Source organism: Bos indicus, chromosome 8, assembly GCF_029378745.1.
Source record: "Bos indicus isolate NIAB-ARS_2022 breed Sahiwal x Tharparkar chromosome 8, NIAB-ARS_B.indTharparkar_mat_pri_1.0, whole genome shotgun sequence".
In the NCBI taxonomy this organism is placed as follows: domain Eukaryota; kingdom Metazoa; phylum Chordata; class Mammalia; order Artiodactyla; family Bovidae; genus Bos; species Bos indicus.
The window spans coordinates 111,065,388-111,081,254 of record NC_091767.1 but is presented as its reverse complement, the minus strand read 5'-3'; the positions used below and the strand labels follow the sequence as shown (position 1 = coordinate 111,081,254).

At 58.8% G+C, this 15,867-nt stretch overlaps 1 protein-coding gene across 4 annotated transcripts in view; it reads right to left on the bottom strand.

Annotated features, from left to right (window-relative positions):
* Positions 1–15,867, bottom strand: part of EIPR1 (EARP complex and GARP complex interacting protein 1) — an 80,702-nt gene that overhangs the window by 24,517 nt on the left and 40,318 nt on the right. For all 4 annotated transcript variants that reach the window (XM_070795418.1, XM_019966864.2, XM_070795419.1 and 1 more), the window contains 2 exons: positions 14,562–14,718; positions 5,659–5,758 (listed from right to left, as the gene is read on the bottom strand). In XM_070795418.1, the coding sequence (XP_070651519.1) occupies positions 5,659–5,758; positions 14,562–14,718 (257 nt within the window). The remainder of the gene's footprint in view (positions 1–5,658; positions 5,759–14,561; positions 14,719–15,867) is intronic.

Genomic DNA, 15,867 nt, shown 5'->3' with positions numbered 1-15,867 from the left:
GTCTCGGCGTGAGGTTTCCAGAGACCCAAGCAGCATCCCCGTCACCAAGCCCCACAGTATGGAGCGGGGGCAGGACTGGGCAGACCTGGGCCAGGAGCAGGACTCAGCATAGAGAGGGGGCAGGACTCAGCATGGAGACGGGGAGGACTCAGCATGGAGATGGGGAGGACTCAGCGTGGAGCGGGGGCAGGACTCAGCATGGAGCAGGGGCAGGACTCAGTGTGGTGATGGGGAGGACTCAGCGTGGAGCGGGGGCAGGACTCAGCATGGAGATGGGGAGGACTCAGCGTGGAGCAGGGGCAGGACTTAGTGTGGAGACGGGGAGGACTCAGCGTGGAGCAGGAGCAGGACTCAGCATGGAGCAGGGGCAGGACTCAGCGTGGAGCGGGGGCAGGACTCAACGTGGAGCGGGGGCAGGACTCAGCGTGGAGACGGGGAGGACTCAGTGTGTAGCAGCGGAAGGACTCAGCATGGAGCAGGGGCAGGACTCAGCGTGGAGCGGGGGCAGGACTCAACGTGGAGCGTGGGCAGGACTCAGCGTGGAGACGGGGAGGACTCAGTGTGTAGCAGGGGAAGGACTCAGCGTGGAGACGGGGAGGACTCAGCGTGGGGCAGGGGCAGGACTCTGTGGAGACAGGGAGGACTCAGCGTGGAGCAGGAGCAGGACTCAGCGTGGAGCAGGGGCAGGACTCAGCGTGGAGCGGGGGCAGGACTCAACGTGGAGCGCGGGCAGGACTCAGTGTGGAGACGGGGAGGACTCAATGTGGAGCAGGGGAAGGACTCAGCGTGGAGACGGGGAGGACTCAGCGTGGAGCGGGGGCAGGACTCAGCGTGGAGCAGAAGCAGGACTCAGTGTGGAGCAGGGGCAGGACTCAGCGTGGAGTGGGGGCAGGACTCAACGTGGAGCGCGGGCAGGACTCAGCGTAGAGACGGGGAGGACTCAGCGTGGAGCAGGGGCAGGACTCAGTGTGGAGACGGGGAGGACTCAGCGTGGAGCGGGGGCAGGACTCAGCGTGGAGATGGGGAGGACTCAGCGTGGAGCGGGGGCAGGACTCAGCGTGGAGACGGGGAGGACTCAGCGTGGAGACGGGGAGGACTCAGCGTGGAGCGGGGGCAGGACTCAGCATGGAGACAGGGAGGACTCAGCGTGGAGACGGGGAGGACTCCGCGTGGAGCAGGGGCAGGACTCCGCGTGGAGACGGGGAGGACTCCGCGTGGAGCGGGGGCAGGACTCAGCATAGAGACGGGGCAGGACTCAGCGTGGAGCGGGGGCAGGACTCTGTGGAGACAGGGAGGACTCAGCGTGGAGACGGGGAGGACTCAGCGTGGAGCGGGGGCAGGACTCAGCGCGGAGACGGGGAGGACTCAGCGCGGAGATGGGGAGGACTCAGCGTGGAGCGGGGGCGGGACTCAGCACGGAGACGGGGAGGACTCAGCGCGGAGACGGGGAGGACTCAGCGTGGAGCGGGGGCAGGACTCAGCGCAGAGACGGGGAGGACTCAGCGTGGAGATGGGGAGGACTCCGCGTGGAGACAGGGAGGACTCCGCGTGGAGTGGGGGCGGGACTCAGCATAGAGACGGGGCAGGACTCAACGTGGAGTGGGGGCAGCTCAGTGTGGAGAGGAGGCAGGACTCAAGAATCTGGGGCGCAGCACATGCCCCTCAGGATCAGAGAGATCAGCAAGCGCCACCATCCTACCCCCTCACCCCACCAACGTGAAGCAACTGCAGGGCTGTGGCCTTTCCAGCACAAGAGACGCCGCGTCCATGCAGGCAAGTCCACCGTGAGCCTGGCCCCAGCTGCCAGTCACACAGCAGCCCCCAGTGTGGGAGCCCCTCTCCCTGGAACACCCTGCACAGCCCCCAGGCGGGGGCTGACAGCCCTGAGCCAGGCCTGGTGGGCTTCCTCCCCTCTCCAAGACGGGTTTAGGCCTGGACACACAGTCACGCATGAAAAGGTGACAAAGGGACTTCCAGGAAAGGCTTTCATTACAAACCAAGGGTGCTGTGGAGTCTGGATGTGATGGCTGGAACCTCTGCAGCCACCTTTCGGTCATGACGCAGAAAGCAGTGACAGGCGGACACGGCAGAGGAGAAACATGCAGAGTCGCTGGGCCCTCGATTTGATGAAGACCCTGAATTAACCAACCCTGGGGAGCTGTATTCCCCCACCTGTTTCAGCAGACAATAAAACCTCCTATCTAAGTCACTTCTTATGTCCTGCAGCCAACTGCGTTCTCACCGACACACCCAGGATGCCCCTCTGAGCCGACGCCATCAGGGGTGCCTTCAGGGAAGGGCAGCCCCCCTTTGAGCCGGACACCCGAGCGGGTCCCCACTTTCCCAGTGAGTGACCACGAGTTACTGCATCTCTCTAAGGCCTGGCTTTCTCTCCTGTGTCTCATTTGTAAGACAGATATCAAAGAATCTGCCCCCAAGGCTATGAGGATTCAACAAGACGAACCCCTAAAAAGCACCACCCCTGCCCCCAGCTCTGCTCTGCCTTCAGGGACCCAGGGGAAGGGACAGGGGGCGCTGTCTTCTGGGCCCAGGGAGGGGCCTCAGGACTGTCTTGGGAACGCAACTCGGCAGGACACCCCAGGCCCATCGCTGCCTTCAGAAGGGGGAAGAAAGGGCCCCACCGCCCCCACCCCCACCCCGGGGTCACAGGGCAGGAGGGCTACCTGCTGCGTGCCACGCCCCGGCCCACGACGGCCTGAGACCCAGCAAGGCTGGTGGCTCCCACACCCGTGAAGGACTCTGCCCCCCAGGAGCGCTCTGGCTCCACAGGTTTTGAGAGCGGCCTCCTGGAAACCAGAGTCCCCATGTTTAGGAAATGCACGCACAGCAGCAGGTGCCAGCAAAGGTGAGGAGCCCGAGGTCATTTTCGACGTGTCTGCGGTTCATTTCAAGCAGGCCTGACACTGCAGGAAGAAGAGCGAGAAGGGCTTCCCTCTGTGGCACCAAAAGCCAGCCCCTCCTCGTGGACAGAAACCGTGTCTGACACCCACCGACGCGGTGTGATCTCCAAACAGACTCCAAACAGGGAAGGCTGTGAGGGCGGATTTAAGGTCTTTGGCCGAGATGGGCGAGAAGATAACAGGTGTTTCTGTCCCATTGAGGAGCCACGAGCAAGGTGCTGGAGAGACGGGCTCTCTGTGCCTTCCACTTTTAACCTGGGGGCTCCGGGAGCCGGCCCTCCTCCCCGCTGGCCACACGCGGAGCCCAGGAAGCTGAGGGAAGGGGGGTCGTGGGCGAGGAGGCGGGGAGGCTGGGCTGCACCCTGAGCCTCTGGCCCTGGGCAGTGAGCTGGCCCTGGGCGTGGGCACAGCAGGCAGGGCTGCGGGGAGCGACTCCCCATCGGCGTGGGCTGCGGCCTCCTACAGCATGTTTTAAACCTGCACTAGAGGTTTCTGGAAGCACACAATGTCCTTGAAGCCTGTTCTCTTCCTCCCAGGAAGTGCTCCCCTGGGCACCGGCCCTCAGGCCTGTATGCAGGTGACGCCAGCCGCCCTTCCGCCCCGCGGAAGCTAGTTCTTCCCACAGCCGGGGAAAGCCCTAGAACCCGGGCGTGAGCACACGCAGACCCAAATCGGCGGGCACCACCTTGGGGTCCCAGTACCCCTGGAGCACCCCCTCCAGGCCTCCCTGGGGCTCTGCTAATGATTACAAATGGCAGAGAGCCTCCGATTTAATTGCAAAAGGTAATGATGCAGTGAGCATAAGATTAGATTCACCGCAGAAGGCAATATCCTCAAACAATAAGGACAAAAATTGAGGAGCTGGGTGTGAAGATGGCTGGAATCGATAGGAAGGTTTCGGTATTAAATACTCCAGCCCCGGGGTCGCAAAGTGGTATCGACAGAACTGCTGACAGCAGATAAAAAAAGGGGAGAGAAACGAAATTGGTCCCTGCAGAAAATCAGTTACAGATTAATCACCCTACCGTAAAAGCATTTTGAGACGACGGAGGGTCTGAAGAGCTGTTCACACTTTGATGACTGAACAGGCCCACAAAGTGGGGGCCCCAGAGCAGTGGACTCCTAACACCCCCCCGGGCATCGCCTGCCGGGGGGCGGTGGCCGCTCGGTCACTCCGCACATCCCCAGACCAGGGCTGGCGTCCTGCCCAGCGCTACCATGAGGCCCGGCACCCTCACAGGACAGCCATGTCCCTTTCTGGGCTCAAGGGTGGTCTCAGGGAACAGCCAGCCCCCTGAGCGCAGGCGGGGGCAGGGAGCAGGAGGGGGCACCCTGGACTCTGGTCTGGATGCCCTGCCGAGTACCCTGGAAGGCGGAGGGATGGGGGGACTGTGGAGGCGTCGACCTGGACTCGGGGCCCACAGGGCCATGCCGGGAGCCAGCTCCCCTCAGGTTCCCGTTGGGCCTCAGTTTGGGTGAAATCTGCTTTCTGCTCCAGGATAAAGAGACGTCTTATTTTTTTCTTAATTTTAATAAAGACAGTGCTTTCCTGAAGGATTATGACTGTGCTGGGGAAACCAGCTGACTCCTAACTTCCCACTGAAGCCTGAGAGAAGTGCTTCCGGTCGCGCGGTTTCTGTATGTGGACAGGTCACTCCACACTGGGACGAGTCTGACTTCTAGGCCATGTGTCGATAACGACCCATCACTACACATGCGACCTCAACCCAGAAGGGAAGACATGGGGCAAGAGAGCTGAGCACGCGTCCCAGGCACGGACGGACAGAAGGCGAACATGGCCCCTGAACGGGTCTCCCAGAGGCGCGCCTCTCACACGCCGGGGGGCGGCAGTGGGGCCCCAGGCATGGGGGGCATTAGAGCCGTTGTCGTGTCAAAGTGCTTCACCTTCTCTCCAGAGTTGCGGCTTCGACAAACAAATGCACTGAAATTATGAATCCATGTCAAACAAGACATTTGATAAGAGGACATTTTAAGGAATCATATATGAAAAAATACCTACCAATGGGTAGAATATTTAGTCTCTAAAAGACACACTCTTTGAGGTGAGGAGTATGTGAAAGCCAGACTGGTTCCCAAGAAGCCTGGCGCATAGCACTGAGCAGGTCTGGGGGTGAACGGGCCGTCGGGGGAGACGCCGCCTTCTGGTCAGGACCCTGTAGCAGAGCTGCCCCCGAGCCGCAGGGCGAGACCTCAGGGGACACACGGGCGCCTGACAGGGCAGGACGATGGCCACGGCCACCCAGACGGAAAGGCGGACGCGCCCGACAGCCACACCCTGAGACGCTGACGGGCCAGCGGGTCACGGTCAACAGTTATTTTCACGACCAGGAAACCTTTGTGTCATGAATGCTCCTCTCTGAAAGGAGGAGCATGTATTTAACCAAATACATGTTGGAAACCCTTCATTAAAAAGATTCACACTTGAAACAGAAGACTACGATTCAGGGCAAATTACAGCCAAAGGGGAGAGTTTTGTCAACATCCAGGTTCCTTGTCATATTTGCACCCGGCCCTGAGACCAGAATCGGAATCTTTTTGCCTGAAAGAGACAGTCAGTCAGTCATCTGAATGACAATGATCCAGTCCGTTTCTTAGTGATTTCAAAATCAGTGTCAAGATTCTAAACATGTATGAACCGAGGAGTGTATTCTGAACTCGCCTGAAGGGTCTAATCAGGAAGACAGAGGACAGAAACCTCGTGGCTTGAGTTACTCACCATGGCCTGGCTGGAGCTTTCCTGCAAGTCCCACAGCAGGATGTGATTGTCGGCCAGCGAGATGACCCTCTTCCCGTCTCCCGCGGGCTCCCAGGCGACGCTGTGGGAAGGAGGGAGCCCAGAGTTACGAGGTGCCCACCCCGAGGCCCGGAGCTCGGACACATGGCCCTCAGCTAGGCCCGGCCCAGCCCCCGTCAGCAGGGGGAGGCAGCGTGACCTGGGGCAGTGACCCGGCGCAGCTACCATGCTCCTGAGGCCTGAGTGCCCACATCCCTCCCCAGGGTTCACTGAGGTCGGGAGGATGGGCCCCTGTGATGGGGTAAGTGCCCTGGTGTGGACTGACACCAGTTCCCAGGCTCCCTGTCTCTGTGTATATATGTCTCTGTCTCTCTACTTCTCTCTTTCTATACATCTCCGTCTCTATATCTCCGTCTCTCTCCACGTCCCCGTCTCTCTCCGCGTCCCCGCCTCTCTCCGCGTCTGCGTCTCCATCTCTATATCTCCGTTTCTCTCTGCGTCTCCGTCTCTCCGTGTCTCTGTCTCTCTCTCCGTCTCTCTCCGCGTCTGCGTCTCTGTCTCTCTCTGCGTCCCCGTCTCTCCCCGTGTCTCCATCTCTCTCCGCCTCTTCGTCTCTCTCCATCTCCGCATCTCTCTCTCCGTCTCCGTCTCTCTGCGTCTCCGTCTCTCTCTGTCTCCGTCTCTCTCCGTGTCTCCGTCTCTCTCCGCGTCTCCGTCTCGCTCTGCGTCTCCGTTTCTCTCTGCGTCTCCATCTCTCTCTTACTGTCTGGTGAACAGCGGCCACCTGCCAGTTGGGAAAAGAGCCCACTCAGCCCCTGACCTGCCCACACCCTGACCCCAGCTCTCCAGCCCCGGGAACTGTGAGCAGTCCAGCCGTGGGTTTCATCAGGGCACCTGAGCTGAGGCACTGCTGACGCCTTCTCCCAGGACCTGAGGCACAGACAGCTGACAGACCCTGGCCGCTGAGATGCTGGGCGGCCTGCTGGGGGCTGGGTCTGAAGGGGCCCAGGTGGGTGGTGCCCACATCTTCCACTGCCCCCTCCTGGGAGGGCAAAGCTGACAGCCCTGGTCACCCGCCAGGCCCGAGACGGCAGACCACGTCCTTCTGTCTCAGCCCACGTGAGCCAGGGTTTCCTGTCACCTGCAGCCAAAGCCGTCTTAACTGACGAATGCGTATCTGAACAACCAACAAGATAAAAATCACATCGCCCGTGCGATAAAACCATGAAGAGGCTGAGAATTTTTCAGTGTGACCACAGGGATTTCTGTCTTCCCTAATGAAATTCTTCCGAGCTTACGAAGAGAGCTTCATTTCACATCCTCCCACACGTGACCACTGCAGACACCAATGGAGACCCTCACGGCTTCTCTTCCACACAGAACACGATACCGACCGACCGGGGGCACCTCCCTAGTACGACCCCTCAAGACTGTCAGTGAGCTGTTACGACTTTTATCACAACAGTGCCTGCTGCTCGGTCACTCAGTCAGGTCCAAATCTGTGTGACCCCATGAACTGCAGCCCGCCAGGCTCCTCTGTCCATGGGACTCTCCAGGCAAGAAGACTGGAGTGAGTAGCCATTCTTTTCTCCAGGGGACCTTCCCCACCCAGGGGTTGAACCAGAGTTTTCCACATTGCAGGCGGATTCTTTACTGCTGTGCCCCGTGGGCAGCCCATCTGTATGACCAGAGATGCCCAAAGTAGAAAAGCAGAAGGAAAACACAGGTACCTCAGAAAACCGACATGAATCACGTCAATAACAGTTTGTTAACTTCCTGTGAAAGAGCCGAGACTAAGGAGAAAGCCACCAACTGTCCTGGGAGGGGGAGAGAGCCCGTGCGCTGGAAACCTGGGCTCTGTCTAACCCAGGTGTGAGGCCTCGGGGAGGGCACGGAAGGAGAGGTAGACATGCCGATCCAGGTCTGGGACACGTTCTCACTGCTGCCACAGCCCCGGCTCCCACACAGGACCTGCAGAGAGGCCCCAAACAGACGGGAAAGGGGCCGGCACCCGGCATGTTTGGGGGAGGCTGTGGTCGGGACCTGTGTCTGCCAAACCTGACATGATGGGTGACTCGGGGCAGCTCACTATTGAAAACTATAAGAAGAAACCAAACCCCACAGGAGCACACACAGAGGGGGCGACTCAAAGGCGCATCAAGGAAAACCAGGACTGAGGATCAGAAGGTAAAACGAGTGCACTTTTCAAGCCACTGAGCAGGGCGACCGCGGTCCTGACGTGTGGACCGTCCTGCACGGTCACAACTGAGGAAACACGCCCCGCACCCTCGCCTCCTCCTGCCAGCCTCACCGGGCTCCCGGCCCCCACCTTCCCACTGCGCTCCTCCTGCCAGCCTCACCCGGCTCCCGGCCCCCACCTTCCCACTGCGCTCCTCCTGCCAGTCTCACCCGGCTCCCGGCCCCCACCTTCCCACTGCGCTCCTCCTGCCAGCCTCACCCGGCTCCCGGCCCCCACCTTCCCACTGTGCTCCTCCTGCCAGTCTCACCTGGCTCCCGGCCCCCACCTTCCCACTGCGCTCCTCCTGCCAGCCTCACCCGGCTCCCGGCCCCCACCTTCCCACTGTGCTCCTCCCAGGCGTCTCCCTTTTGTCCTACAACTTCTGCCCCCATGGAAGCAACAAACCCAGGGTGTGTGTGTGTGTCCGTCTCCAGACAGTCGGCACGGCCAGGCGATCGGGGTCCTTGCTAAAAAAGAGCGGGCCTGAGGTGCACACAGACAGGACTGTCCCCAGAGGAGATGCCCCCTCTCACTCGGGCCCAGCCGCTGAGCACAGTTGCTGTTTACTGTCCACCCGGGGGTGACGCATCTGACAGTACGTGCGGTGGGTTTACAGGGAGCAAGCCCTGTGATCGAGAAAGGCGGGAATAAGCAGGGCATGCGAAGTGCAATAAAAAAGGAAATTCTACTGCATCACACATCATCACCAGGGAACCAGTGCTATAAACATAGGAAAATGACCCAGAGTTTCTGCCACACTTGCTGCTCCAAACTAGGGCATTTATTTCTTTGTTCATAAAAGTCACCCATATTTCTGCTTTTTCACTCTCTCTCCATAGGTGTGAGCGACATAAAGCTGTATTAACAAGTCAGGAGCCAGACAGCACCACCTAATGTATGTACACTGCACCCCCTCATTATCACTGAGAGAGAAACACGAGGAAAGGGCCGTCTCTGCAAATAAACCCAAGCGAGAGAAACAAAAGCTCTCTGTGCAGTTAACAAGGCCAGGATAGCAGGAGCAAGGGTCCTGATCCCACAGGCCGGCCGCACGTGATCAAACAAAACACACTTCTCTTCCTCAGACAAGTGGTTCCAAAATGAGTGACTCACACACTAGGTTTCGACGCCTGGGCTAAGGACACTCTGTGGACGCTGAGAAACTCTTAAAACGACCTCCGTGGAAGATTACTTTGGTGGCGGTTTAGTCGCTAAGTCGTGTCTAACTCTTGCGACCCCACGGACTGAAGCCCGCCAGGCTCCTCTGTCTGTGGGGTTCTCCAGGCAAGAATACTGCAGTGGGTTGCCCTTTCCTTCTCCAGGGGATCTTCCTGACCCAAGGATTGAACATGGGTCTCCTGCACTGCAGGCAGATTCATTACCAGCTGAGCTACGACTACTTTTAGTCCACATCATTTACCTCTTCAACCTACCCCCTGAAGCCCCTTCTGGCAGGCAGGAGGGCTGTCAGGCCAGCACAGCTGCTAGAAGGATAGAGACCACCGAATACGAGACACGTGAGACGGCAGTTACCACGTGCCATGGAGCTGAAGACAGAGCGCACGAGAGCTAGGCGAGGACCACTGCTCCAGTGGTGCTCCGAAACCCTCCTGTTTGTTACTTTACTGAAAACGGGAAAACCTTCAATAAGAAACACATCTATTAAGTCATTGGTGACTGTATCAGTGGTTACCAGCCAAGTTTTGAAAACCTTTTACAAGAAGAATGTAATACATTATTTCCTCAATTTATATATCTCTCTCTAAAAATACACAGATTTGGCAACCTGATGAATTCTTCCTGCTCAAAAATTCACAGCAAAATGTAAGTTAGCTTTTCATAAATGCTATAAAGATTTTTTTTTCAAAAAAGACCACTTTAAGAGTTACACCATTAAGTCAGGAAGCCCCCTTTGATCAAATCTATGGATGCGAGGTTTCCTGTGGCTGTGACATGTGGACACTTGTAGTGACACGAAGATGTATGCCCAGCCAGGGACCCCTTCCTGAGAACAGAGGGGTGTGTGGCTCTGGGCACCAGTGAGTTACTTATTGAAGGTCTGTGTTTATTCTAACGCCGCTTGCCTGCACAGACTTACTGGTCCATCACCCACGTGCAGGGCTCAACAGAAAGACACCCTCACACTGAGAGTCCAGCCACGGACGGTGTGCGGGTGGGAAGACCTGCCCTCCCCAGAAGCCCCCTGGGTGGGCTTGTCTGAGGCCCCATCACAACACAGGGTGGACATGGAGCCGATGGACACCACCCCCTGGGGCTCCTGTCCTGTCCTCCTCCCGCAGGGTGGCTCTGACAACCATCCCGTTTGACGTGGAGACGTTGGCCACAGGGAAAGGGGAGGGCGTCTTTACGCTGCCCTGTGAGATCACCAACTGTTCTTCCCTGTACAAAGTAAGGGCCGTGAGGCTTCCCAGGGGCGCTAGTGGTGAAGAACTGCTGCCGATGCAGGAGACACAGAGACTCAGGTTCAGTCCCTCAGCCAGGAAATCCCCTGGAGGGCGGCATGGCAACCCGTGTGAGTATTCCTGACTGGAGAACCCCATGGACAGAGGAGCCTGGTGGGCTACAGTCCATGGGGCCACAGAGTCGGACACGACTGAAGTGACTTAATACACACACACAGGCATCTTTCCAGGCTTCTCTCAAAGCTCAGAGACCACTCCAGCAGGAGAGCAACTTCTCAGCTCCAGTTCATAAGCTTTACACCTAAGGACTCCAGGTGGGGTGAGAGAGGAAGCACACACGCGGATCTTATAAAAACCCACTAAGTCTCCCATGATGATGCTGTCGTAACCACAGAGACCTTTCCACTCTCACTGACAGCAGAGTCACACCATCAGCTCTCTGAAAACTTCAAACATCTTCTCTACTTATCCTCTGGGACAGCTTTGGAAGATATTAAGGATGGCTTAGAATTCACTGTGTGTAACATTCACCTGAACCAAAGCAAACCCCTCCATTACGTGGACTGAAACGAGAGCCACAAAACCAGAGGTGAGGCCCCATCCCTTCTTCTGGCCAAGCCACCGCAAGTGCTCAGGGACATGCCCAAGCTTCTCTTCTTGTGTTTGCCTCCACGCTCAACCCCAACACCCGCCTTTCTCCTCCTCCTATGAGGCCAGTAACGTGGACACCACCTTCCGGGATCCCCGACCCCTCAGCCGGGCTGGCATGTCAGTGTGACATTTACCTCCACCTACACTGAAGAGGGAACTTCCCCTAAAAGCTGGCACAGAAAGAAAAGGCCAGTGGTCCCCCATCGACGGCCAGGAGCATCTGGGAGGACCTGAGGGAGACCCAGCATGACCCTGGGGTGAGGCTCCCCAGCCGTCTCGGCCCCTCCACTCAAGGGAGAAGCAGGGTGCATGGGAAGGGGGCTGCAGCCAACTGTCATAACCGTATTCCATCCCCAAAGCTGCTGGGCTCTGATCTCAGTGATGCCTCCTTTAAGCAGATGCTCACCACCCACGGGACCCCATGATCTGTGTGCCTGCCCCCTGTACATCACCTGGGAAGCAGCCCTGCTCCCACCACCTGGACTCTGCTCCCCGGGTCGGCGGGGGGACGGGCCCGCAGCTGAAGTGCACCCCCTCAGCAACCCGAGAGCCTCTCCAGCATTGGGAGGAGACGCAGGGCCGAGTCACCCGTGGAGGCTACTCAGCGCTCCAGCCAATGGCGACCGTGATACTGCCAAGACCTCATGGGAGCCGGCGAAGGAGACCGCCACCCCTTCCTGCTCTTGCCTGCCGTGTTCCCAAACACCTCCCCCTCACGAGGCTGCAAGAGACACTGGGGTGAACAGAGAACAGGTGGGCTGCAGGAGCCCGGGGAACTCGGTGGGTCTGTGGTGGTTCCCGCTTATGGGGTCGCTGTGAGAAACTCAAGAGGTGATGTGCGTAAACCCTGCCCCCCAGGGCCAAATCAGGACTCAGCGTCGTCACTGTGGCCCCAATTCGCTCCCTCTCTCCCCACAGCACCAGGCGCTGTCCTTGGTGCTGAATTCTCTCCCTTTTCTCCTGCAGCACCAGGAGCTGTCATTGGTGCTGAATTCTCCCCCTTTTCTCCCGCAGCACCAGGGGCTGTCCTTGGTGCTGAATTCGCCCCTCTCCCACAGCACCCGAGCAGCTGCGCTCCAGGCGCTGTCCTTGGTGCTGAGGTCCCCTCCATGAAAGCAACTCAGCCTACACAGAAAGCCACGCAAGTATGAGCGCAGTGGAGCACCAGGGAGCAGCGACGGCTGCGATAAAAGATGAAATCGTGCAAAACGACAGAAGGGCCTGAGTGGGGGTGAGCAGGGGTCATCTGGAGAGAACCATTAGGAAGAGCCTCTCTGAGGAGGCAACAGTGAGCCCACGGGAGACTAGGGCTGCAGGTCCCCAGGCAGTCCTCCAGGCGACGTCAGGACCTGTGTCCCCACGGGCAGGAGTCAGGCCCCGAAGGGTCTGGGGGGCACGTTACACCAGCCCCTTCACTTCCTCACTTACAGACAATACCACAAATCCAGGGGCCCCGCCACAACCAGAAACGTCACCTCCTTTGCAGGAATGGAGACCTGCTCTAGAGAAACTGGTGACTTTCCAGTCACCCTACCACCACCTGGGACAGGTGAGCACAAGAAACCAGGCCCACATGCAACACGTCAGCACTCGGTCCCCCATGTAGCAGCATATGCCCACCAAGCACACAGAGTCACAGGCCCTCTAGAATGTCCCCCCTCAGCTCTGGCCAGTCCCTGGAGGGGCCTCAGGACACGAGCATCAGCCGCCAGGCACTGCCCAACCATGACTGTTGCGGTGGAGACATGGGGGCCGTCCGCCCAGAGTCTCGGCTGCTTGGGACAGAACAAGCTCAGTGGCCCTGAGGACAGGAGCCCACGCCTCGGCCGGTGAACAGAGCCACGCTCTGAGGCCCTGGGACTGTGCAGTGCTCCTGCACGCCCCCACGGGCAGCAGTGGCTGACGGTCAGGACGGCTGGGAGCCCCACTCTGAGATCAGCTCTCAGCACAGATAACAAGTCAGAAGAGAAAACAAAGGAACGGAACCACCGCCGGCCGCACGTGACCACCAGCAGCATCCCTCACCCCCACAGCTCTCCAGACTCAAGTTTGTGTGTTAGGAGGAAACTGACTGGACTGAAGACACTTCAGAGAAGGTGCAGCCGCCCCACGTGCCAGCGAGGGCACCGAGACGGGGCCCACACACACCCCAGGCACAGCCCCTGCCTCCACAATGCTGACACAGCGCTGCCCGGCCAGCAGCTGCCCCTGGGTGCTGGGCAGGGGAGCAGAGACGCGGGTGCTCACAGACTGTTCAGAGTCAGCTCACAGCAGCCCAAGGCTGCAGACCCAGAGGTGCTTCCACGAGGATGCGTCCACGGGCTGTCCATCCCCCTGGGTCCTCCTCGAGCAGGACCACACACACATGTGCAAACACTTCCTGGGGAGATGGGGCTGTTGACGGGGCTGCCGTCTGAGACGCACCTCCAAACAGCTCCGTGTGGGGTGCAGGGCGGCTCTGCCTTGGAGGACAGGACAGGCCCTCACACCTCTGCTGCACAGTCGGCTCATCCCCTGGGCAGGAGAGACCTGTGCGGCCTAGTACGCGCTGACACCCCTCCCCCACCCCAAGGCTGACAGGCCTCCCACCCCCAGATGGGGAGACGGTGGAAACCAGGATCAGCCCCAGCTCCAGACGTCACCTCCTCAGAGACCCCCTCGCCAATTCATGAGTGTCTCTTCCCTTGAGGCCCATGCACAGGGCTCATGACTGCAGCCTGCGCCCCGCCCGCCCGCCTGGGTCTCGGGTAGATGTTGACACCACGTCCCCCCAGAGACAGCCTGACTCCTGGAGGACAGGTCCCCAGCCCCATCACCCTGGAGCAAGGCAGGGTGTGCAACGGGTGCCTAATAGTCACCTGCTGGACTAGATGCGTTTAATTGGCGGGGGTGGCTGAGAAGGGACTGTGCATGCACACGCACACTCGGGAGTGCTACTGTATCAAGGACAACAACTCCTGTTGTAACATGCACACTCATCACAAGGGCACGTTCCCTCAGTCGCGTCTAGGAAACATGGCTTCTTGAGGGGAGAGCTGGGCGTGTTCTGAGGTCGGTCTGTGTGTCACCCCAGAGGCACAGCCACCCTGTCACCACGGACACGGGCAGCCACACGCCAGGGAGCCTGAGGGAGGTGGTGGCGTCTCTCTGTCCTGACCCTGCGTGGGACATCTGGGGAAATAAATTTGGTACAAAGCCTCCAAGGGCTTGGGACACAGCGTGACCCGCGCAGGGGCGTCCACGGGGTCCCCAGAAGGTGACAGCACAAGCCTTCGGCCCAAGGCGACAGGTCAGTTTACGCACAGGATGGCTGGGTAGACGTGCACTTGTGAGGCAGAAAGCACTGGAGTGCTTCAGGGCTGGCCGGCGCCCGACCGTCCTCCCGGCAGGTACCAGCAGGACTGACGTTAGCGGGAGAGGCCCGGGACACAGCTCCGCTCAGAGTGTGTACAGCAGGGCCCTCGGAGATGCGTCATCTGGAGAACAACTGGCACTAAACAGAGCGAAGGCAAGCTGCTGGCGTCCCCTCTGCACAGAGTGGCCTCTGCAGGGGGACACGGGGCGAGGCCTACCAGGCGGTGCTGCCGCGGGCCGCAGGCTCCAGGTGACAGAGCAGCTCCAGGGCGTGTGCGGGGCTTGCAGCATCCTCGGGGGAGTCCTGGCCGCCGGGCTCCAGCTCCAAGGGCATCCTCCACACAGCGGCGCAGGTCACCACTTTGCTGTCTGCGGCTGCGGGACAGGACGAGGGAGACGTCAGCAAAGCATGCTGCCCCCCAGCCTGCACCCCTGCCCCGAGAAACCGGACCAGCCGCGCAGCTCAAGCCCCTGATCCCCTGCTCCCACATCATCCTTCTGCCGAAGAAAATTTAATTTCCTCAAAATCGATCTCCTCCTGTTCTTCTTCAATAGTTCTTCAAACAAGGGAGGGAGACGGGGCGGAGGGGGGGTTGTGCAGCTAAAGCTATAATCACTGCGAGTGCAGAGGCCCGCATCAAACACATTTTTCCTGGAAGCCCCGCGAGGCGCCAGACTCGAGGGTGGGGGAGCACGTGTGCAGCGCTCACACATATGTGTTAAATGGTGTCAGTGGGGGTGCAGACCCCCGGTCCACTGAAGCCGTGAGCGCGGGCCGGGGGCCACAGGCCAAGCCCTGGCAGAGAGCAGCGTGGGGCCCGACCTTGACGCAAGACCCCTGTGTGGACAGAGAGGAGGGTCCCCTCTGCAAGGAGCACGCCAGCTCCAGGTTTATGCCCTCTAAACAAGTCCTCTTTTGTGAACAGATTTTTGCAGTGAGACACAAAATAAGATGAAAAGACACAAATGAGACAAAAGAAACAGATTTAACATTATATGATTAAAAGCTGAACCACAAACTCCTAAATATAAACTCTTCCAAAATTTGCTGCTTGGTTCTGAACAGCACATGTGCTAAACACCTTCCCCTTTAAAAACGGTCTTTAATAAATGGTAATAAAACAATGAATAGGCTTCAACATTAAACAGTAATTGGTATCAAGTGAAAAATATGAAATAATTGTAGAAAACAACGCCCCGTGAGCAGTAATTCCTACACAAAAATTAAGGCGGGGGGTGGGAGGACCTTACCACACATTAGCAAATGTCCCACTTCTCACTACATGCGCCGGCCCTTCAATCTAAACACCAAACGAATCAACCAAGAACCCCACAGCAGTAACCACACGGGAAACGCCTGCCCCCCGGGTGCTGTTATCACAACACCATTATCACCCACGACCAAACGGTCAGCAGGAGGATCAGGACTTCACCCACGTCTCTCTGATCCCAGTCTCAGCACTCTGTTCATGTACCTGACTGGGTCTGACAGAGCAGGGAATTGCAGCTTAAAGAATCATGGAT